This window comes from Schistocerca gregaria, chromosome 3 (assembly GCF_023897955.1).
Source record: "Schistocerca gregaria isolate iqSchGreg1 chromosome 3, iqSchGreg1.2, whole genome shotgun sequence".
Lineage (NCBI taxonomy): Eukaryota > Metazoa > Arthropoda > Insecta > Orthoptera > Acrididae > Schistocerca > Schistocerca gregaria.
In genome coordinates this window covers 247,261,752-247,287,554 of record NC_064922.1, presented here as the reverse complement: position 1 = coordinate 247,287,554, position 25,803 = coordinate 247,261,752, and the positions used below count along the sequence as shown (strand labels likewise).

At 39.4% G+C, this 25,803-nt stretch overlaps 1 protein-coding gene and 1 non-coding gene across 2 annotated transcripts; both read right to left on the bottom strand.

Moving 5' to 3' along the window:
- Nucleotides 1-16: 16 nt before the first annotated feature.
- On the bottom strand, nucleotides 17-25,803 carry LOC126356273 (THUMP domain-containing protein 1 homolog). Its single transcript, XM_050007124.1, has 5 exons — nucleotides 25,447-25,803; nucleotides 17,574-17,753; nucleotides 16,904-17,014; nucleotides 2,408-2,496; nucleotides 17-1,005 (listed from the first exon to the last, which is right to left on the bottom strand). Exons 1-5 carry the CDS (start codon nucleotides 25,633-25,635, stop codon nucleotides 435-437), a joined length of 1,140 nt encoding a protein of 379 aa, XP_049863081.1. The 5' UTR covers nucleotides 25,636-25,803; the 3' UTR covers nucleotides 17-434.
- Trnat-ugu (transfer RNA threonine (anticodon UGU)) lies at nucleotides 5,694-5,767 on the bottom strand. Its single transcript has one exon. It is a non-coding gene; the product is annotated as a tRNA-Thr (tRNA).

Here is a 25,803-nt window from a genome sequence, read left to right as displayed (position 1 = left end):
ATAATATGCATCCATATGTAAAGAAAGCTCCCCTGGATTTGTTTATTTTTAAAATAAATTATTGTACAGAAAATATACAATAAATAAGCAGAGATCTCACTCCATCTGCAATACTTCTGAAATGAAAGTGGATAACAATGGGTAAGTAATGTAGCAATACCCACAAACCACAACATACAATGCCGTGAAACAACTATAAATGCATCAACTCATAGAAAGAATAAGTTCCATGGGTGTTTTCCACACAAAGATACAGCTGTTTTGGAACACAAGTAGTACATTGATATGCCAAATTAAGAATATACATCTTAAATATTGAGAAATATTTTAGGTGTAAAAACAAAAGTTTTTTGACTAAGTGTCACAAACCATGGAACAACAAAATACAATTCTTTATTTTAACAATGAAAGCAGCTTTTGCTTTGATGTTTACACTACTTTGTATCTATAGCACAGTTTTCTGTCTTCTGGGACAAACTATCACCATTTCCACTTTCAGTAACATCAACTGTACCAGCACCAGGATCGGTTGTTGTATCCTGTGACTGACTTTTGATGTCATTTTTTGTATCATCTGTAGATTCAAGTTGGCACTCTGAAGAGATAGAGCTCTGGTCTTCATTGCATCCGTCTGCAAGCTTTCCTTCTGTCACAACACAGTCTTGGTCTTTACCATTTTCTTCAGAAGCATCGACATTACCTGCACTGTCACATGGGCTTGCTTTTTCTTCTTCAGTAACAGCAGGTTTTCCTGAACTGTCTTTCTGTGCAGAATCTTCATCGCCCTTCTTTCCTTCTGGTGAGGCTAATTCTAAAAGATTGTACTTGCGGAATCTGAAGTAGTCTGGCAGTATACCAATACAACACATGGAGCGAATTACTTCAATAATTACTGTCAATTGGGGTTGTTTTAAGTCAACACGGTTGTTTATGTTCCTCATTTTTATCATTTCTGCCAATTCTGCAATGGCGTCATCACGAGACACCATGTTGCTGTTTCGGCGGCTGAAAGTAGGAATATTTTAATTAGTTTATGAATTAAAACAATGTATGGCTAAATTACATGTCATAGAAGTACAAAACACAAAACTACCTTTTAACTATAGTCATCTGTGTAGAATAAACTTTAATCAAGGAATTTAATTTAACTGACATGGTAATAATGGCCCTAGCAATATAACTCAGTATGACACAGTTTAAAAACTAGGTTTCAAAAAAGAAACGAAAACTTTTAGCTGACAACATGATCACCATGGATGATATAACTGCGATATGACTGGCAATCATGGTTGCAAGTGAAAAGATTGATTTGTCTCAGTCCCTAGAGACTTTATACTCAAAAATGTTAATATTTTCACCACTATCTGCTGTCAGTGAGAGATGAGATACTCATCTTATGTTAGAAACTTGTATGAATAAATTCTGACAAAAATATTGTAATGGAGGTAATGTGAATGTAGCAACTATCTAAGTCTTACTTCCATTTTTCTCTTTTTTCTTCTCTTTGAAGAACTGAAACATGTCACACATTCTACCTAAATGCATACTTTATTTTCAAACACAAGATTATGTCGCAGACTTGACACACTTAGATGCAGGGAATCTTTATTGACAGCAATAAGCCACTTAATTGACTAATGTCTGCATTGTCTTTAATTCAGAATGAATTGACAGTCAACACAACAGTAGCCATTATAATTTAATATGTAACACCTTATTAAATAACATCAAGCTGGTTGACTAATTCAAGACAACAAAGACATGCACACACATCCTACACATTTTCATTCGCACAGCTGATTTATTTGTCTGGACTGTGCTCTAAAAGTGGTCATGGTGGTCTAATGAGTAGAGCACTAGGATCTGCCCCAGAAGGTCTTGGGTTCCATCCCAGATGAGAGTGGGGATTTTTCCTTGTTTCAGTCCCTCCAAAAAATCTCCAGATCCACTCAACCTGCTGTACAATTGAGTATAAGTGATCTTGATTGGAAACACTAGGTGGCCAGTGCTGTGGAATTGCCACCTTCCCCCTCCTCATACCGAGATGACTGAAGGCTGCACACTACCTACAGTCAGACCACAAGTTTGTTTTTGGGCTGAGCACTACGGACTTTACCTTTATAATGCTTTCAAGCCTACTTTCGGACATATACTATCTCAGAAATACTAAAATTTTGTTTTTTATTGGAGGTTTTTGTTATAATACAGATTACATAATGCACTCCCTTATATAACAAGCCAGAAAACTGTTGTTTAATAACTCAGAATATCCGGCTGAGAAAGGAATACACCACACATATTTTCATTAAAATTTTCAAATTTTATGAGAAAATGACTGTTCACTAAAAAACTTTACAAAAATATTGCAAGTGACGATGTTCATGGACGGACCAAACACAATACTCACTTGATTATTATAGAAAAAGTCTTTTCTTCTTTGGTAAAATATTTGTCAAACAGCACTGACACTTTCTCCTTGATGTCATCCAAGTAAGCCTATGGGACAAATAAAGGGTGTATTTTAAGCACAGTTTTTCATTGTATGCCCATTAAGTTTTCTCACAGCTTAAAGTACTCAAATGAAAATTAATTCTATAAAACTATAAAATTATGAAGCAAAACATCTGGCCATTACTCACCTTCTGGAGGTGAAATATTTAGTACTGCGATAGACAAACAACAGTATACAACACTACACTAGCTTTCAGAAACTAGTAAATCCTTTCTCAGGGAGGTGAGAGGGATAGTCAGAGAAGATTAAAAAGAAAGGGCAGGTCATTCAGACTCCACCAGATAAAGAGAAGCCAACTGTAGTGAAATCTCCTCGTCCTCACAAGGGTGGGGGGTGTGGCATGAAAATAGGGATTGAAAGCTTGAGGTATAAAGTGGCAAGGCACCCATGAGGATTTCTTCCAAGAATTTAACTAAATGATTGATGGAAAATCTCATATAAAGATGCGAAACAAATACTAACAAAGAGATACAGGGTTGGTCAGTACTTAGCTCAGTAGAGCCGATAGATACACAAAACAGAACAGAAAATTTACATTCCTAGCTTTTGGAACTTTGTTCCTTCATCAAGGAGGAGAGAGGGGGAAAAAGGGAAGAAGGGAAAGTGGATTCAGTTACTCACAACCCAGGTTATGAAGCAACAGGTAAAGGTAACAGGGAGGGTAGCAAGGATGGAGGCATGGTTGTCAGAGGGAAGCCAAAGATATTCTACTGTTAAGTACTGTGCCAGCTTCAAACCAAAGAGGATGCATACAGAAGTAAAGAGATATATAGTATAAAGATAAACACAACTATGTAGGATGAAAAGATGTTTGAATGGCTAAAGAGGAGAGGGAAAAAGGAGAAGACTGAAGAGTAAATGGGTGTGAGGTTGGTTAACGTAGGTTCAGTCCAGGGGGATGGTGGGGTGAAAGGATGTGTTGGAGTGCAAGTTCCCATCTCCGCAGTTCCGAGGGACTGGTGTTGGATGGTAGAAGCCAAATGGCACATACGTTGTAGCAGGTTCCTAGGTCCCTAGAATTATGCTGGATGGCATGCTCTGCTACTGGGTATTGGACATCTCCTAGGCGGACAGTTCGTCTGTGTCCGTTCATGCGCTCAGCCAGTTTAGTTGTCATCATACCGATGTAAAAGGCTATGAAGTGCAGGCATGTCTGCTGATAAATGACATGTGTTGTTTCACATGTGGCCCTGCCTTGAAATGTGTATGTTTTACCAGTAGTGGGGCTGGAGCAGGTGGTTGTGGGGAAATGCATGGGGGAGGTTTTGCAGCGGGGTCAGTTAAAGGGGTAGAAACCACTGGGTACAGAAGGTGGCCTGGGAATATTGTAGGGTTTGACAAGGATGTTACGGAGGTTGGGGGGGGGGGGGGGGCAAAAGGCAACTCTGGGTGGTGTGGGGAGAATATTGTCAAGGGATGGTCTCATTTCAAGGCTTGACTTGAGAAAGTCATACCCCTGGAGTAATTTGTTGATGTATTCGAGGCCAGGATAATATTGGGTGACAAGGGGGATGCTTCTGTGTGGTCTGGGGGTAGGAACATTGTTGTTGGACGGGGAGGAATGTATTGCTCGGGAGATCTGTTTGTGGACAAGGTCTGCAGAATAGTTGCGGGACAGGAAAGCACTGGTCAGGTTATTGGTATAATTGTTGAGGGATTCATCACTGGAGCAGATACGTTTGCCACAAATACCTAGGCTGTAGGTAAGGGAGCGTTTGATGTGAAATGGATGGCAGCTATCAAAGTGAAGGTACTGTTGTTTGACTAAATTTCCCATTTGCTGCTCACTTGGTAAATCGTTTACAGTGTCTCATAACCAAATAAAATACTGACTTGTGCTGAGAATCAATTAATGTTTTTCAAGGACAACATTTTCACCTTTCAATGTTGATGATCAACAGGATATCAGTGAGATGAGCTTATACCATAGCAAACACAGCACAGTACAGTACACAGACTTGCAGCAGGAGTGCAGGCACTCAAGCAATGCATGAACAGTTATAACTGAGCACACCACATGTGCCAGTGATGTCTTTTATAGGGGAGTTGGTGCATTCTCGCCAGTATAAACCTGAAGAAGATTGTGTCACAATACCATGGCAGCAAGTTGTTGACATGTGGCACTGCATCTGAAATTTCATAGAAGGAGGCAATAACTGCCTGGAATGCATAGAGAACTGTCAGTATAAAAGCAATGGGATCTCATGATGAAAAACTTATGAACATGAAACATTTTGGCGATTCATGCCCATCTTGATAATGAGCATAGACAGTTGGTGATTCTTGAACCAATTTTGTTCAAAATTTGCAGAGATACAGCACGCAGTAGTTTGCTGGCAACTGTTTTAAATGATTGATGTCACATTTCATAGAAATGCATAAAGCCTAGAGTCATCAAGTGTTCACAACCTTTTCTGTTCTAAACCTAGTTATTCAGAAAAAAGTGGTATGTAGTCATCATACAACAACTTGAGGGAAGTTAATGGCAGCTCTTGCATCAGAATTCAAGGTTCCTTATCACTAGACAAACGAATTAAAATTGATATTCTGCAACAAAATGAATTATAGTGAAGTAGCATAACATCTCTCTGAGCGTGTTGCCCAGTGTCACATTCATTTGTTTTGATGATGTACATATACTACTAAAACAAGGAATGATGAAGTGGCTGAAGGTGGGGCATAAATCATATTAGAAAACACATCAAACACAAAATACGAAACAAGCAAAATATGGTGAAAAGTATGATATGTTGGTTAGTTAATAATCAAGTTTCATGTTCCAAGGATCATTTGACCGATTAAACACAGTGATGTGGAACAAGACATTTTATATTCACCTGAGATATTCGCCTGTAAATATGGCTACATACACATCATTTACAAGTATTTTTAAAATACTGATATGACTTAATATTTCCTAATCATCACTTTTTACACATTACAAAAATATGATTATATGAAATAGGCATTGTTAAGGAGAAACTTTTTCAGTTTGTTTCCAAATTTAATTTCGCTGTGTGTCAAATATTTTATATCATCAGGTAAGTGACACGAAAGATGAACTGAAATAATAATCTGTGTCAGTCACTTTTCCATGACATTTTCCAATGGTGACTAACTGAAACCCTCAGCTGCCGACAGGTGTTGTTGATATATCTCGATGTGGACAGCTGAATATGTGTGCCCCGACCGGGACTCGAACCCGGGATCTCCTGCTTACATGGCAGACGCTCTATCCATCTGAGCCACCGAGGACACAGATGAATAGCGCGACTGCAGGGACTTATCCCTTGCACACTTCCTGTGAGACTCACATTCCCAACTGTCCACAATTCTACATATGTAATGTACCTATAGACATTTTCCAATGGCTTAAAATATCAATTAAAACAGTTATCTGTGTCATAGGACGAAAAAAGAAAAGCGGTTGACAGTCATATGTTATAATTTATATTTTACATCCCAAACAGAAGCAGTTTCCAAACCACAGTCCAACATGGACAATGTCAGGTTACTGGGTAAGTGGTCCGAAATTTTGGTGACAGCACTGCATACCCCTTTTTGTTCAAAAACAACCTTAATGTAGAATAACGAATGTTATTTTTTCTTTTGAGGTTTAATTATGGACATCTTTTGAGCTCTCACGGGTTATTTACAATAAACTTCATGAGGGAATAAATCTATTGTGAAGCAGTAGTCAAACTGCCTAACTCCTTAAACAGATGTCTACAAGGTGATCGTAATGAGCACCACATCTTATTCTTACAGTACGTTTTTGAGCAATGAAGACTTCCTTTCTTAAAGATAGAGTTGCATCACAACACTATTCCATATGGCATTATTAAATGAAAAATGCAAAACATGTTAAGTTACCGATTTGTCCCTCTCCAATTTCTGCAATGATCTGAAGAGTAAATGTGCCCAAAGAAAGTTGTGTTAACTGTTACAAAAATGTGTTTCTATATTACGAGAAAGAAAGTTGCTGCTCGCCATATAGCAGAGATGTTGAGTCGCAGGAGTCGCAGATAGACACAACAAAAAGACTCTCACAATTATAGCTTTCAGCTGTTAAGGCCTTCGTCATCAATAAACACACACACACACACACACACACACACACACACACACACACTCACACACACACACACACACACACAAATGTAACTCACAAACACGACTGCAGTCTGTTTCTGTATTTTTTTAATTTAAATTCTCACAAATGGGGACACCCAAATATTTGTTTCCACACTACTTATGGCTTTCTCACCACATGTGACAATTATCACTGCTGTAATATCTCTAGATGTGCTGAACTGAATAAGTTGTGTCTTTTTGTAATTGACAGTCCGACCATTTGCATCCAATAATACTTTTAAAAACATTATTTATCATTTCTTCTGTTCTACGTATGTTTCAATTGGATACAACACTAGTGTCATTTACAAACAGGATGAATTCTAATTGTTGTATGTCAGATGGAAGGTCACTGAAATATATGAGAATCAATGGAGGACCCACTCCTGAGCCATGCTGAGCCCCATAAGTGATTGTTCCTTATTCAGGAGAATCTCACTTCCTTACATTGGTTGCATTATTAAATACAACAATCTGCATTCTTTTGGTTAGAGATGTCATTATCCATTTGTTCCATATAACCTCAGTTTATCTAGGAGAATACTGTGATTCACACATTTTAATGCCTTAGATATGTCACAGGAAATACCAATTGGTACTTTTTTGTTATTTAATTCTCGTAAAATTGGGGGACTGAATGTGGGTAAATGGCATTCTGAGTTAAGCAACTTTTCTGAAATCTGAACTGTAATTTAGTGAGGAAACTGTTGTTGCTCAAGTACAATCATATTCTGGAATATGTCACATTCTCAAAATTTTTGGAAAATGACATCAGTAGAGGACAAGCTGCATGGACCACTAAGCTCTCATCACTATACATGGCCCTCTTCTATAAAATAGTTCCCTATTTGTCACTACTGAAATGGTTAGTCGTGAATGTAGCAGAATGTTGTGACATTACAAATCCACTTCTAAGAATCAGAACATTCGGTTCTTTCTGTATTCACTTGTATGCTGGTTTTGCACCCTTTCAGTCAGTGAAGCGTATGGGCAGCTACTTTCACGTTTCCACTTTGAAACTGACTTCACCAGTTACATGAGAAGGTACTGCTGGGCTTATATGTTTGTCCTCTCTCAGTAATCTTAATGACAAATTGCTATTGCTCTGTTCTACATATATTCAGAGTATGGATCTGTTCACACTGTTCTTCTGGTGTTGATATCTTTGCAAATTTTAGTATATTTAAAGAAGTGTAGTAAACATGTCTTTCCTCACTGACTTTCTATTTGTTTTCCTTTTTTTCATCTCTTACAAAGGTTGATAAAAGCCTGTGACTGAAGACAATGTGCTTGTTTATCAAACAAATTTTTCTGCTGCCCGTTACCAGTTGTGATTGGCAACAAAACATTATTTAATAAACAAACTCATTGACATTGTAAAGTTACAGAAAAAAGTCTCAGGATAGCATTGAAATAATGATATTGCTTGATTTAGATTCTGTGTTTTGTTTTATCCCATTATGCAAAATAAATGTTGGTTTCATAGCCCCATATTCTGTAATAATACAATTTCTTCTTCCCTTTTTGCTATGCAGGTATGTTTTGGCACCTGTGTACCATATTTATTTCTTAAGCTGTGGCATATGAGTCTTGATATTTAACACACACTCTACAAGACCTACCAGTATCTTATGAAAGACAAGGGAAATGTGTGTCTTGGTAAGAACGAATAAAGATCCTGCAATAGTCACACTACAAAAAATTACACAAAATTACTAAGAGAAGAACTTAAAAAACCAAGGAACATGCACATATGACAGAAATCTGTAATTCTGACAACAGACTTAAATCTTTATGGAATGGAGCGAAACGAGGGACAAGACAAAATGTCACAGAAGAGGATAACATCATTTAATAATCGTTACATCAATGTAACAGAAAATATAGGGACAAGCAGTTACAGAGAAAAATCAAAGCACTATGTTGAAAAAGCAACATACATAACATATACTTCCTCTGAAATTAATAAAACATATATTCTCTAAAAAATTAAAGTTCATATGGATTTGTAGCCTCTCCCCGATGTTATTCAATCTGTATATTGAGCAAGCAGTAAAGGAAACAAAAGAAAAATTTGGAGTAGGTATTAAAATTCATGGAGACGAAGTAAAAACTTTGAGGTTCGCCGATGACATTGTAATTCTGTCAGAGACGGCAAAGGACTTGGAAGAGCAGATGAACGGAATGGACAGTGTCTTGAAAGGAGGATATAAGATGAACATCAACAAAAGCAAAACGAGGATAATGGAATGTAGTCAAATTAAATCGGGTGATGCTGAGGGAATTAGATTAGGAAATGAGACACTTCAAGTAGTAAAGGAGTTTTGCTATTTAGGAAGTAAAATAACTGATGATGGTCGAAGTAGAGAGGATATAAAATGTAGACTGGCAATGGCAAGGAAAGCGTTTCTGAAGAAGAGAAATTTGTTAACATCGAATATAGATTTATGTATCAGGAAGTCGTTTCTGAAAGTATTTGTTTGGAGTGTAGCCATGTATGGAAGTGAAACATGGACGATAAATAGTTTGGACAAGAAGAGAGTAGAAGCTTTCGAAATGTGGTGCTACAGAAGAATACTGAAGATAAGGTGGATAGATCACGTAACTAATGAGGAGGTATTGAATAGGATTGGGGAGAAGAGAAGTTTGTGGCACAACTTGACTAGAAGAAGGGATCGGTTGGTAGGACATGTTTTGAGGCATCAAGGGATCACAAATTTAGCGTTGGAGGTCAGCGTGGAGGGTAAAAATCGTAGAGGGAGACCGAGAGATGAGTACACTAAGCAGATTCAGAAGGATGTAGGTTGCAGTAGGTACTGGGAGATGAAGCAGCTTGCACAGGATAGAGTAGCATGGAGAGCTGCATCAAACCGGTCTTAGGACTGAAGACAACAACAACATGGATTTGATGGAGTAACAGAGAACTAAAGACCTGTTCCCATACAATAAGTGCTGTCTTTTCTGAAAAAATGTAATGCATCACTAACTCAGGGAATTTTTTCAAGAAATATTAAAATATACTATTGTTAAGCCCATCTATAAAATAAAAAAAGGTTTTGTATCTGCAGTGATACAGATTCCCTGCCTAGCACGGACGCGGACACGTTGGAGGTACTACAGCTACGACTGACGGCAGCGGGCTGCCATCAGAAGAAGGGCCCCTGCCGGTATATACGGGTCACGTGGTATCACCCAATGGTGACCGTTTGACGCTGAGCCTGACATCCGGGCTAGTAGCACAACTCTCTCCTTGCTGGAATTTGTAGCGTTTTGTATCACGACAACAGTCAAGCTGACAGTTTGTTTCCGGTCTCGATTGGTTACCGATTTGGAGCTGTTGTATTGCTACACTGACTTCATTATGCCCCGTAGTTGTTAGTGCTTCATTAACTTCATGAACTCGGCCTATTGCAGACTTCCAGGAACTTGTGACCCTTTCCCTGTGGATTTGTGTATGCACCAGAGAAAGTGATGATAAACAGTTTCTACCTACGCCATGAAGGACAGAAAAAAAGGTGACAGGAGAAATGTTAATAACCTCTGACCAATTTCATAATTGTCACTTTCCTAAATTTTTGAGAAGGTGCGGTGTTAAAGACTAAGATGACTACTGTTCTGACTATGGCAGGAAGTGTTGTCTTCCACTCCCAAAAACCAAAAATGCCTCTGAGTACAGTGGGCATGTGAATGACAACACTGACATGCAGAGTGCTAAGATTTAATGTTTTGGAACAAGGTCTATTATCAAGTTGTTCTACCATGAGGCTGTATACTTGTTAGATAGCACCACAGGGTCACAAACTGACAGCTGGTTTGGTGAGTGCCATAGTAGACACATTAAGTAAGAAGATTTAAGGTGGCATTGGATACAATACACAATCTCTCAAGTACTAGCAGCAATATGAAAGGCTACAACTATATTAAAGTTAAAATGTCTCAGAAATTGCTGCTCTCTCAGGCAATACATACCATATTTCTGCACGACCAACACCCTGTACAGGGAATGTGCATGTCTTCATCGAACAATGAAATGTTTAGCTGTTTCCTCAGTGTACACATTCACATGACATGTTAGCCATCAAATATGTCTGAGGTATGGTTAACTACCAACTTGCTCACTGTAACCCCCTCGTAACAACTGTTCACATTTTGCAACATGCATGGATGGAAATTCCACAGGGACATTTCTGGACCCTCTTGGGTTGTGTGTGTCGGCATTTAAGGGCTCTGATAGCAGCACATGGGGCTTCATATCATACCAAATTCTTGGAAGCAGAGATAATTCACAGATCTACAATCCCAATCATGCATGTACTGTTAACACCCGTCTCCTGCTCATCACTTGCGACTGCCATGCAGAGGATCTGGGTTCAATTCCAAGAACTGCTATGGATTTTTTTTAATTGGTGGGAGGACTGGAATGAGGTTCCCAAAGCCTTGTGATGTCAACTGAAGAGCTATCTTAATGAAAAACAATCAAGGTCTGGAAAGCTGACAACAGCTTGGAGAATAGTGTGTTGATCCCGTCCCCCTTCATACCGCGCATGAATGACGCCATATGGCAGAGGATGGCATGGCAGCTGGTCAATGGGGTTCCATAGGGCCCGAGTGTGGAGTTTAGTCTTTTTGTGCGTATTGTTATCACTTATAGCCTTTACTATTCAGTTTCTTGTTGTGGAAATAATCAGAAACGTTAGTATTACAGCAGTTTAATTTTTTTCTATTATGCTTTTAGTATATTTGCAGTATTATACAAGGTGTACAACTTTGCAACTGCTGTTTGCCTATAGGTGGCGACAACGGTAAGTAGTGGTCGAAAGAAACACATTGCAGAAGTCAAGCAGTTAGCTTGGACCTCGGTCAACATAACCTCATTCAAACATTAGTCGATTTGTGCTTGCAGCATAAAGTCGTTCTTGATTGAAAATGTCAGTTTATGAGCCTAATTCCAGTCATTTGCGGGAGGTGTTACTGTTTTGTTTCAATACAAAGAAAACAGCAGCTGAGTCTCATTGAATGCCCTCAAGTAGGTCTGGTAAGGGCGCTATTAGTGAAAGAATGTGTTGTGAATAGTTTCAACATTTCAAGAATGGTGATTTTAACGTTGTAGACCGCATAGTGGTGGAAGAGAGAATGTTTTCAAAGATGCAGAACTGGAGACTCTGCTGAGTGAAGACTCATGTCAAACCCAAGAAGAATTGGCACAATTAGTTGGAGTGACATAGCAAGCCATTTCAAAACGTCTCAAGGCTATGGGCATGATTCAGAAAGAAGGAACTTGGGTCCTGTGTGAGCTGAAACCAAGAGACATTGAGCGGTGTTTGTGAACAGTTGCTTCAGAGGGAAAAACGGAAGGGATATGTGCATCGCATTGTGACCGGGGACAAAAAATGGGTTCATTACAAAATTCTCAATGCAAAAAATGATGGAGATATCCCGGACATGCTTCCACTTTGATGGCCAAACCAAATAATCATGGCTGCAAGATAATGCCTTGCATTTGGTGGGACCAGCTCGGCGTTGTGTACTATAAGGTGTTAAAACCAAATGAAATAATCACAGGTCTTCAATATCGAATGCAATTAATGCATTTGAGCAGAACATTAAAAGACAAACAGCCGCAATACAGTGAGAAGCATGATAAAGTGATTTTACAGCATGACAACACTGGATCCCATGTTCCAAACGAGGTCAAAACATACTTGGAAATGTTAAAATGGGAAGTCTTATCCCACCCGCCGTATTCTCCAGACATTGCTCCCTCTGACTATCACCTGTTTAGATCAATGGTGCATGGCCTGGCTGACCAACACTTCCAATCTCATGAAGAAGTCACAAATTCGATCACTTCAAATGATGAACAATTTTTTCGATGCGGGATTCGTATACTGCCCGAAAGATGGGAGCAAGTATTGACCAGCAATGGAAAATACTTTAAATGATAAGCGTGTAACCAATTTGTTTCATTAAAACCTCAAATGTTGGTGGAAAATCGACGGAAGCAATGTTGTACACCTTGTAGAAGTTGAAAATTATAAAAGTTTGTATAAAATGGAGAACAATAATAATTAACATTACTCGTTCGGTCCATGGAAATTTTTTATGACACACCTAGTGTAGTGGCTTGGTTATGTCTGTGAATGTAAGAATGTCAACTTCAGGAGCTTATTATAAAGAGTACAGCACACAAAAAGCGATCACAGAAAGAAAAACTGGCTCTACAATAAATAAGAATCACAAATATGAGTCAACTGAACATACTGACACCATACATTCAGGTTAAGCTGTGATGTTATGAAGTTGTGGTGTGTGATGATGTATGATTGCAAACAGGAACAGAACTCTTGATATTATGTCTAGCGTGAGGGATTGGTTAGGTTAAAAAATGACAATTTAGTTGCACAATACTGAAACCAACGAAAGTGTGAATACAAAATCTTAGTACTGGTGAAAACAGATCTGTATGCTGCCCAAAGTCTGAACTAGGTCAAAAGATGACAGTTCAGTTGTGAGCTAATGAAGAAGTATTGAAGACTTAAGATAACCCAAAGTCTACATACACAACAATAAGATGATGAGGTCACATACTCCAAGGAGTGTAGGGGACAATGCAGGAGACCCGCACTGCCAACTAGGCAAGGTCCTAGCAGAGGTGGTTTGCCATTGCCTTCCTCCGACTGTAATGTGGATGAATGATGATGATGATGATGATGATGATGAAGACAACACAACAACACCCAGTCATCTCGAGGCACGGAAAATCCCTGAGCCCACCGGGAATCGAACCCGGGACCCAGTGCGCGGGAAGCAAGAACACTATCGCAAGATCACGAGCTGCAGACACAATACAATAAATGTACATTAATTTATATCAGATACACTATCACATGCCAATTAAGCCTACCATACAGAGCTTGCCCCATAACAATCTGAGGGCAATTTCTTTACTTTAAAAGAAACTTCAGTTACCAAATTTGTTTCTTATTTATTACACTGTTCACTTAAATTAGAATTTGATTCACTGAGTAATTTAGAACAATGTGCACAACTACTATACAAGTTCACATGTCTGTATTGGTACTTGGTACCATTCACAGAAATTAATATCAAAACAACTTTTGCCACAACATGATAGGGTGTTTCTCATAACTTAATCAAAGGTTGTTTGATGGTGTAGATTAGACTGTTCCAACGTTGCTCCACAGAGCATCGGCACCCCTCAGCTCACCCTCCAGCAGGTGCAGTAAGTATAGATTATCTGCCAGGAAGTCAATGGAAAGCTTTCTGCACAAGCATGAGGTACCAGACCACCACAGCCCACACATGCTTGGCCAGCACAGTAGGATCAATGTAGGGGATATGCCATTAGCTATGGCCTAGCCGCAAATGTGTCATCTGTTTGCCCATCTGTGCCGATGGGACCCTTGCTGTCCATTGGTGAGTGCGAGAGTTGGAACAGCCTAGTATAAATGATTGTTTAAGTACACAGATGAATGATGTTTGCACAAATAGGGTCAACTTGAGTATTTAATACCAGTCATTGGCTTTCACCCATGGTATAGTAATAAGTGACATTCTTTGCTTATGAACTGAAGCTTCTACACATCAAGAGATTAAGCATTATCTTTGGTTGTCCTTGTACTGAGAAAAAACTGTGATTGCAATTATCTGAACTCTGAATTATAATGAAACAAAATTTCTTTTCGAAAATAAAAATTTTGCCCAGTTTGACTAATTCCTTTTTGTGATCAAATGTCATTTTGTGTTTTGCAGTTGTGTAACATATTTAGCATTTCTTTTATTTCTTTGTTTTATTCCCGTTTCTTAGACCTCAGGTAATCTACAGTCTAAGCCTTGTTTCATTAGTTTGTTATATTAGTTATATTCACAACATGGATCCAAAATTAATATTAAATAGTTGTATATTCTGGAGTGAAATGTAATTTTTTTATTAATTTTAGGTGCCATCAGAGACAACTGCAGATATCATATATTGGTAACAATATAATACTGACACGTTTCGTCTCAACATCCTTGCATCAGCTACATGTGAAGGTGTCAGCAGTATAATATCTGATGGTCCATCAGGCAATGTGCATTGTTTGAGAGGTTGTGACTCTAGTTATGACATACTATTTTTGCTACCAGTTATCTGTTAAATATCCATGAAACTGATGTTTTGAAACAGATAGTAATTGACTATTTTCATTCGGCAGAGAGAACTGTGGTGAATTTATTATGTATAGGGTATAGTCAGGGGTGCCTGGAGTGATAGTGGAAGTTGGTGAATCTTGCTTTGGTTAAGAAGAAGTAAGGAAGGGGGGTGGGGGCATGATGTTGGTATTTAGGTTTTTGTGGCTGTTATTTTGGTTGGGGTTTGTGATGATTATGCATCTATTATGTCACATAAGTTTGCCTCATAAGAGGGGATGGGAAATAGGAGCTATCACCATCTCGTTGTTAATCATAATATTGAATTTAAAGATGATGAGACTGAGTGCTGTTCAATACTATTGAGGGATACTAGGGAGGAGGGGGCGCTGTTGAGTCTGTTGTTGGGAGCACCAAGAGGTGCTATTCTGTCTTACAGGCTCATGTTGCTGAACACTGTTGATGGAAGAGTGTTACTCAGGATGTCGGAAGGAACTTTGCATCATAATTCAGAATAACACAGGCACTGCAATATCATATTTATCTGCCGACACTGTGCAGGTAACTTCCAAGCAAAATGTTTGGTCTCCCCAACATGGAAAAATACATAATGAATGTATGAGTACAGACTGTGGACAGCTTGTTGGTGACATATGAAAGTTTGCGTCTGGCCACGAGTCACGCTCGGACAGCCAAATGGTAAGCTGACCACCCGCGATAAGCGAAAAATCTAGGTTTAAGTCTTGGTAAGGCATAAATTTTCATTGTTGTCATTCCATCCATTATACAGCAGATAGTAGTTCACATCTGCAATTGCAAATACATTTCATAAAGGATAATGGTAACCTCTGAAACTTCTCAATAATGCACATTTACTTGCACTGATATACAATTAAAATAGGGGTGATATATTCTTTGGCAGAAACTGTGAATCACAAATGCTTATCTGCTACGAAATAAGTTATCCAAAAACTCATAGTGGTAACTTATAAAAATATTGTGAAGTCAGTTTTGAATATAAACAAACATGTGAATTGCACAGAATTTTTACTTGGCTATTTCTGTGCCAACTTCTTCACTGATGTGCTGAAGAACACTGCAGCATGAGTTTATCTCAGACAAAATCTCGAAAATGTGCAGAACCAACAAAGAAAGTCTCTGCCTGTTACAGCTAACAATGAAAACTAGTCATAAGTTGAGTAATACAGGTCATCTGATGTTAGTACCAGTTACAGTTGGTTTGCTCTAATTTTGCACTTTCTACGCTTTTTAAACATTGTATTGAGCTGTCTGGTTCATTTGTTTCCTATGTTATCGTGAATTTACGGTTGTTGTTTTGGACTTCAGTTTGTCCCCACACAAAACACCCAATTTCCTGCAGTTGTCTCATTAGCTTCAATATTTATTATTAATAATCTGTATTAGTTGACCACAATATTACTGCATCTGAAAGTGAGAACACTTCACTCAGCTTATCATAAGTCAACACACAATTGGGCTTGACAGTAAAAGCACAACTGAAAGCACTGAAAGTGCAATGAGTCTTCCTTAATCAGCACTGTATCTCTTTAGAGTAACGTCACGAGGTGTTTCCGATAATGCTCACATGCAATGGTATCATCGTTGAGTAGTACAGTTCTGATGCTTATACTTTCACTTCATGGCAACATGTAACGTTACTGATCATCATATTCAAATCATTTCTGTGTAGCTTCTTAGAGCTTCATATGATGTCACTTGTCAAAGCTGACGGGCTGTTTCGAATGCTCTTGTTTATCCCACAGATGGACATCTCATTCATTCATTGCACTGTCATCTTAATCACCTGACAGTTACATGCATGTCTGCTCACAGTAAATGAGTTATATTTTCTTTCTTTTTGTGGAAGGAGGAACTGCCAATTTCAAAAGCTAGTGTTTGTGCCCTCATCTATGTATGAAACCAAAGAGATACTAAACAACACAATGTAATTGGAGACTGCTCTGTTCAGGTCTTTAGGCATTTGGAATGCAGAATAAAAAACACACTATATGACAGCAGGTGTACACAGGTAATAGAGAGAACTAATAAATTTATGCAAAATGTTTACGTAATATGGTACTTTACCTTACAAGTTACTTCTATTGGAATCATTCGTAGAAGGAAACGAGTCTTTTGCTTTTTAGATGTTTCTATGTCCTTAAGAATATGCTGCATTAAATCTACAGGATCATCCAACTGAAAAGAATAAAAAGGCTCTGTAAGTAACCATTCACATGGCAACTTCATACTCTCTAATGGATACGGCAGACATGGAAGCTGGTACACTGAAAATATTACCCTGTGCAAAATGTCATGTTATGATTACTCAAATCATAATTCTGGGAAATACCTCCTGCTTTACACAAAGTTACAACCTATTTGTAAAATTTAACAGTCATCTGAGAAAACAATGAAGTATATATTAAAGAGTTATTTTGTATAATCCTTTATGAGTTGTCCTGCTCAATTATATATCAATCCATTTTATGCAGGCCAACAATAATTATTAATATGCTTATTATTTGGTATTTATCAAAGAGATATGGACACAATAATGTGATTATGCATCCATGCAGTGCCAGTAACATATCTATGAGCTTGCTCATGCACAAAATTTTTCAATAAAATGAAAACGTAAAATTCATAAGTGAAATTTACCAAATGTGAATATACAAATAAATAAACCACAAGAATTGACTGACAATATAGGAGTCCACAAGCAATCAAAACAAATTTCTATAATCAACAGACTCACATTTGTACGGATGAACAGGCAGTTATTTGCTCCTGATTCAACAACTTGGAATCTTCTTCCGTCAACTGTTTTCTTTGATTCTGCCTTAATTGATTCTATTTCATTACTTAGAGCTGTTTCAATTTCTCCATCTGATTCCTCATTTGCTTTCTCAGGTCTTTCTCGCCAGTTTCTTGACTCCTGGAAGACAAAGATAGCTGTCATATTTGTATACCAGCTACAAACAAACATTCACTATCATTTAAGTTATATATCACATATATCACACAATCTGTATTGTATTAGTAACAATCCAACAAGGCAGTCATCCTGTCTCGATAATGTTGAAGAAGATGTGCACTAGTTAGGGTTCAATAGTTACTTTCACTGAGACTCTGAAGATGTATAGTTAAAATCAAAATGTAACAAATCCTTATCTTATTGAATCAAAGCAAAGCATATTAGGCTACTGTGTGACCAAAGATTGACAACTACAGGACGCAGTTGCAGATCATTAGATGGAATTATGCCATGCTTGAAAGTGAGAACAACGGATGGATAGATGGATGGTGTTAAAAGGACAAAATCTAAAAGGCCATTGGTCCCTTCATTCTTTGTGTGCCACGCTGACAATAGCCCCCAGACAGGAAGGACACAAAAGACCAATCCCAATGGACTCGACTGTATCCAAGAATGGAAAAAAAAAGAAAAAAAGAAAAGAAACAGAAGAAAGTACAAATGAAAGATGAGTAAAAGGGTGAAGATGGGAGAGCAGCCCAGCCCAGAAATCAGATGAGGATCATTGGGACACATTATGCGACTGGAGACACAACCTCTGCACCTGAACAGTGTTTCCACATTCTCCACTACCATAATAAAACTACCTACATGGGCAAAATAAAATGTTAGGAAAGAGAAAAATGACAATGTGTGTCTTTCAACCAATGACAGGCGTAAAAGAATAAGACGATTTAGAAAGAGAGAAAGGGCAGAAACCAGGCCAGACCACTGAGCAAGGGCAGCCGTGAGCCCTGTGGGTCGTAGCAGGCAATGGTGCAACTCTCCAATCCCTCAAGCGGCTGAGAAGGCTGACATGCCCTATGACACAGAGAGGTAAAAAGCAAAAAACAAATCTGCCATTTTTGTCATCGTCTGATAGCATCAGAGGTAGTGTTTCAGTTAGTTTAACTCTTGTCATAAGGTGGGCAAATTAGGGCCCTCCCCCCAAATGATGTGGCTGTGGGTCAGCCAATGCGAATCCAACAGAGGACAGTCAACTCCCTGCAATAAGCATGTAGGAAGACTGCAATTTGGCTGTGGTCTCCTGTATGCTTAGCAATTTATTCACAAAACCTGGGCACACCAATCTGCATGCCAAGTCTCCCCAACAATTATAAACGTATAGTCAACTGCGGGTCTGGTTTCAGCATCCCTATCTCCAAAATCGGCATCCTGGTGGCCAACTCGGCCAACCGGTTGGCACGTGCATTCCCTGTGATCCCCAATGTGACTAGGGGTCCATAGAAAGGCAACCGGCTATCCAGCATGGTGCAGCTCATACCGGAGATCTTGAACAGTCACAACCAATGGGTGTTGAAGGTAGCACTGGTTGATAGCCTGAAAACTACCCAGTCACTGCCAAATAATGAGAACTTACAAGTGCAAGAATGAAGGTGGCTGAGGGCTCAAGCAATGCCCACCAATTCTGCAGTGAATATGTTGTACCCATTTGACAGGCAGCATAGTTCCCTCCCATCCTGTATATGTGCAGGCAAAACTTGTTCGTCCGTTGACCGTAGTCATCAGCCAAGGATATTCAGAAACAGGCGGTGAAAAACCACACCGTCTACTTAGTCTTTCAGTCCAATGGAGAGGTTGAGGCAGATCTGAGGGTGAAATACATACAATGAGGGCTGGTGGGGCACATGCAATTTTTCACTGACAAGAGGCGGCAGTGGGGAAAAATGGAATTCAGAGCAGAGACTCTGTCTGTGAATGCAATCAGGACTCCAGACCTTCGCCTTCATTGTGGGAGATACAGCTCCCTACCAGGAAAAAGGACAATGGCATTGGAGATCCTGACTGTGATCTCTAATGGACATAGCAATTTCGAGGGTCCACCAAGGTACTGTCTTCTGATGGGCAGTTGTACTCTAGGCAATCACACTGATACCTGCATGTGGTAGGATGTGAAGGCTGATGGCAGCATCCCAATCAGCTTTGGAGGGAGCCCTTCTGGTTGGACACACACGCAAGCGACAACAAGGGAGAGTCAAAACAATCAGAAAATGATCACTGTCATACAAATCAACATGGACTCTCCAATGGATGTTTGGGACAAGACCTGACCTGCAAAGGTCAGTAGTAGAATAAGACCCATATATGCCACACAGAAGTGTGTGGGAACGATCAGTATTTGAGTGGCAAAGATTGAATTCTGCAAGAAAGTTTTCGACAGTTTTACCATGGCCAATGGTTGTAGTCCCACTGGGCACTGAAATCATTAAATATTAAGAAGGGTGGAGGAGCTGAGAAAACATTGTAGATACTGCATTGTAGGACATTTCACCGTTGGGAGAGAGATACACATTAGATATGGTAAATTCCAGAGGTGCTTTCACACAAAGAGAGAGAGCTTCCAAAGTCATATTGAGTGGCACGTGTTTACAACAGACAGGGTCGAGAATGTATGTGCAAACACCACCTGACGATTTTCCATAGTCAGTGGGATTCTTAAAATATCCCTGATAGCCGTGGAGGGTAGGGGTCCGCATTCGTGCCAAACGAGCTTCCTGGAGGGAAGTGCAAAAAACATGGGAAGTTCACTAAAGACATTGTAGCTCTCAGCCAACTGGCAGGGAAACCGCTACAGTTCCATTGGTTAGTGGATTGGTGGGGCGTGATGGGGCCAAGGAGGCATGTCATGTCTCAGAGCCACCTGCTACCACAGGTTGTGAAGATACACAATCATACACATCTGCTCCAAATTAGGGTGCGTTGGAGGAGGTGGGGTGTTCGGTGTCATAGCAGTCACCAGAAACACTGCCACCAATACAGAGTTGAACATGTGCGGTCCGGCAGCATTGGGACTATCAAAATTCACCCCCCCCCCCCTTTTTTGAGGACTACTTCTTGCCTTTAGATGATTTAGACTTCTACAAGGGCTTGTCTGCCCTAAATTCTGGAGGACAGAGGAGGAATGGGAAGTCCTACGACCTGCAATGTGTGGCTCCTCCTGCCACCGGCTCACATCTGGTTGCAGGGTGAAAGCTCCTGGGTAGGTAGCACAACTCGAGGGATCCCTTCCTGGTAAGACTGCCAGAGAAGGGCATTGCTTCTCCAGCTGAGGTTTGGGGACTGACATTCCCGAAGGATAGGGAGTCATTACTCCCATAGGGAGTGAGGGAGAAGCAGTAGAAGGATCCAACCACTAGGGGAGTGGGTAAAATCGAGTGGCCCTGAGGGCCCGATGTAGAAGACATGGAGGCTGATGGCACAGTCACTAAAGAGGACGATACTGTCATAGCAAAAGCATACAATCATATTTTTTACTGGCCTCTTGATGTGAGAGGTGGTCAAGGTCTTGTATTCCTGGATTTTCTTTTCTTGTTTGATATCAGCGAAGTCTGGTCAACAGGTGGAATAGTTCTCCTCACAGATGGGGCACAAAGAGTGTACACGTACAACTGACAGCCACAATCCCTACAGACAGGGCTGGCATTGTAATGCAAAGACAAATGTCCAAATCGTATATGTTTGTAGCACCGCATGGGATGAGGAATATACAGTTTGACATTACAGTGATACACCATCACCTTACCTTCTCAGGCAATGAGTCACTTTTAAGGGCCAAGATGAAGGCTCTAGTATCCGCTCTGTTATGTTAAGTGTGCAACTTGTCACCAGTCTGCCAAAGGACTTGCCACAGTGGTAACACTGGTGCCAGTTAGATTACTGAAGTTAAGTGTTGTCAGGCTCGGTTGGCACTTGGATGGGTCACTATCCAGGTCTGCCAAGCATTGTTGGCAAGCGGGGTGCGCTCAGTCCTTCTGAGGCCAACTGAGGAGCCAGATGACTATGTGGGAACTCCAGTCACAAATCTGACCATGGCCAGGAGACTGGTGGGCTGACCACACACACATCCATATCCGCATCCTGTGATGCCTGTTGACTGAGGATAATGCAGATTGGCTAGTACCATTAGGCCTTTCAAAGGTCAGTTCGGACAGACTGTCATTAGTTTGTAAAGGAAGATGTCCCTGGCAAGTGATACCTAAAACATAATATATTATTCAGACTTTTATGGTGGGTTTATAGTGATAGGAATGTCACGCAGCTTGTCGCAGGTGAACAGCACCCATGACTGAGTAGAATGGAGCCACTTTTTCAGTTTCGAAATCGTTGCAATTTCCCCAAACCTGTCCTCAAGGTGCTCAATTAAGAACAATGGCTTTGTAGTCACAAATGAATACCCATTTGTCCTAGAACAAACCAAATATCGGGGGGAATCATTTCTTGCCTTGTGACTGAACTCTATGCCCCTCCCATGGAATAGCTTATGAAGAAACTGACAGTGCCAGGTGAATCCTCTGCCATGGTACAACCCACTCCGTATGGGGGATCTCCCATGGACACCACCCACACACAGTAATGGCTACTTGGTTGCCTTGAATCCCCATGCCCCAGCCATGATGGGCATACTCTTTGGCGAGTTTCCAGCTGAGGCACCAACAATGCGAAATCTGTGTGACCAGGGGGGCTACCATCAAAGAAGTACTTGACACACTTCCTCCCATTACTCTCCATATCCCAAAAGTTCAAATATGCACCGCACTGGGCAACCTTCCTTGCATCATTTAGGAAAGAAGCAGCAAGTCAGATGCAACAACGGATCCGTATAATTGATAATGAAAAGCTGTAGATGGCCGGAAGGTAAGAAAGCGAGTGCCCGAAACACAAACCAGATCAAAGCTCAATCAGCATGAAGACAACCATACAGTGGATAGAAAGACACAAAATAAGAACTTCAGAATGACAGACTTGCAGCACATAAAGGAGAGTACCTCTGCAAGGACAGAGGGCCCGTAGTGGCCAAGCAAGTATTCACAAAGGAGATGTGGGCCCCCACCCCTACCTGTGGGGCGGGGGAGAAGAGGAGGGGGGAGAGCATTGAGAATGCATTTGCAGTTTTTATCGATGTACTCACCCAAAGTTTTAAGAACTGTTACCCAAAGGTTCTGAAAATAAATATGGCAGCAGTCTGAAAATATGACTCAACATCCATCCATAAGTGGTTCACACCCTATCTACACAGGCTCAGAACATCAGTTATTATGAAGCAGACAAAGCTAGTTAGATCAAATTAAAAGGGTAAATGCAGATTAGAAATTAGGTTAACAAAATGTAATTATATTTATAAATCCCACAACACATGAAAAGCTGCTTGGAATGTTGTAGAGCTCAACTGGGGAGAAGCAAGGATTATAAAAATAATGACTGTAATGATATCACACCAGATGAATTCATCACCTATTTGTTAATGTCTGTGATACAAGCTCTTTTACTGCAGCTGAGTCCAATTACAAATATGAACACGATCCAAAGGATGCTTACTCTTTTCTACAACATGTTGGACACACTACTTCTACAGTTCACGTGAATGGAAAGATGTCAAGTTAAGCGACACCATGAAATGAAATGCAAAATTAAGCAGCTCAAAAGCATATATTTATGGTTTGTCTAATTTTGTTGTTGTTTCCCAGCATGTTTAAAAATGACAGTGGACAGTCCATTACAGATAAAATGAGGTAAGTCATGTTCAAGTAATTAACAATCAATTTTCCTAAAACCTATTCTTTCGAAAATAATAGAGGCCTGCAAGCAAATCCAAAGCCATAGAGATCTACCTGCTAACAATATTCTCGGTTCTTCTCAGCATGGATTCAGACCCAGCTTAACTGTGAAACTAACAGAAAATATAATTTCCTTTACTTTAGGTAGAATTCTGTAAATTAATTGTTTTAATAATTTGTTTTGGGATGATGCAGTGTTTTTTGTTGCTGTACATTTAGTTTCTCCCTGCCATAAACCTCCAATTTTCCGTTTTTGGAGTGAGATGTTATTGTGTAATTTTTATTTTTGTTTGTTTTTGTTGGCATGTGTGTGTAGTGACATCATTCTCATAATTTTGTATATGCTGGAAGTAGCCATTTGTGCCATATTGATGACATCATGGATCAAGCAGATGGGTGGAATCTGACTCTCCTCTAATGGCCAATATGATGCCATGTAAATCCATATTACACGCATGTGACACTACTACTGTTACAGCTGATAGGGCCTCAGATACCTCACGAAGAAAAGTGCAGAACAACTCAAAACATTCAGTATATGATTTGGAGTAAACAAATTAACCACTCTGAAACTGGAAATACTCTTTTCAGCCTATGTAACAATGTCCTCAGTTAAGCTTCATCTTGATCCAAAATCATCTTGGGGAAACACACTATGTGCATAGTCAGCCACCTATTTGCTAAGTAAACTTATGACTTGTGTGCCCGAAAAGCTACTACAGAACTCTTATGATGCCTTTCTTTACAGCTACCTCATGTATGCAGTGCTGTTATTGGGGCAATACCTCTGGAGCGAAAAGAATTTTTATTTGACAGTAGACAGCTAGTACATGCATTACAGGACTAAACAAAAAAAAAAACGTCATATCGGAAAAAACTTTCAAGTGCTCAAAGTACTGATAACTGCATCCCTGTATATTCTCAACTGCTTGGTGCATATCAAGGAAAACTGTAACAGCCAGAAACTGTGAAATGCTATAGCCTACATAAGTAGGACACAAATCAAAGATACTCTGACACACCAGTTACTAGGCTTAATAAACCGGAAACAGTTACATGTACATAAGGATACAATTATTTCATATGTTACTAACTACAGTATGCAGTGTATCACTGCATGTCTCCAGAAACATTACAAAAACATGGTTTGAAGAAACAGCTTTCTATACAATAGAAGGATTTAAAATGTGTAATAAAATGATCTAATCTGCTCAAATTGCTATATGATCCGAGAACATAATATTTCAACTTTTCTTAAAATGTTTGTGTCATATTCCTTTGCTTTAATTTCATACTGTACTGATACTTGACAATTAAAACCTCTGAAACATACCTCATTCATAATTGTTAAAATGTTTTTCTCACCATATGTGTTATGTCACATATGCTAATCTCCTTTGGTTCTGGGTGATGCATTAATATTTAATGACTGTTACACATGTGTGGCATAAAATAAACATATTCCTTTAAAACGTTCAAAATATATAACTTACTGTGTGACTATACAATGTGTGTAGAATGATTTCATTAATTAGATGTAAAATGCATGAAGATGGATAAATATATACAATAGCAAACGAGATGGTGGCTCAACAGTACCTTTATACCACGTGCATGACAAATAAAATTCTATGACAGCATAAAATAAGTGAGGTGTTAAATGTGTGGTTTACGTACTGCAGCCAATTAAAAATGAACGTGTGAACTACTCTTCGCTCGTGTTCATGAATTCAACACACTGTGAAGGCGGCACATTGTCGACTACCGTAATCATAGTTCTGTTGTTTAACTTGATGGATGCATCAGTTGTATGATCGGACGTGTACCATCTGGGGTTAGAGTGTGGTACTGGACCCCCTGATATATTGCTTGTAACATACCTTACAATTTCGTCTTAGAAACACTGGTACGTCCTTTCACGGAAAACAACAATATCGCTACACTGTTTAATCAACGCCTGCAGGCCATATTAGTTAGTGAAAACTCGTTAACATTAATATGACTGTTTTCAGAAATGTATAACACAATTTCAATATTATTACCCTCTCGTTTCCATATAACTGGTCGGCGTATTCATTAAGTATATTATACGCTTCTCTAATACAGTCTTTCTCCCTAATGTTGCACGTGCAAATAAAACCTTTCAGTCCTGGTTCCAACGTAAAGTTTCTCGGTTTCTTCGATTTGTTTGAGTAATATCCAGGTTTACGTCTTTTCTGATACGAATCCATTCTGGTGTTAAACTACGCTCACTATTATATTTATGTTACTTGTTAACGATTCACTCAGCTTTCAACACGTACGTAAACAAACTTTGCAGAGATATTCAAATACTAAACAGGGCAAAAAATTACAACACATAGCAAAGAGGTACAATACTTTCATGCCGCACCAAAGAT

What these genes read in the sequence shown, in the direction of transcription:
- LOC126356273 (XM_050007124.1), bottom strand. Translation starts at nt 25,635, where the DNA reads ATGGATTCGTATCAGAAAAGACGTAAACCTGGATATTACTCAAACAAA. An exon ending in GCCTGTTCATCCGTACAAAT is followed by an intron (nt 17,015 to 17,573) that starts GTGAGTCTGTTG and finishes TATTCTTTTCAG; the next exon opens with TTGGATGATCCTGTAGATTT. An exon ending in CAATAGAAGTAACTTGTAAG is followed by an intron (nt 2,497 to 16,903) that starts GTAAAGTACCAT and finishes TTTGTCCCATAG; the next exon opens with GCTTACTTGGATGACATCAA.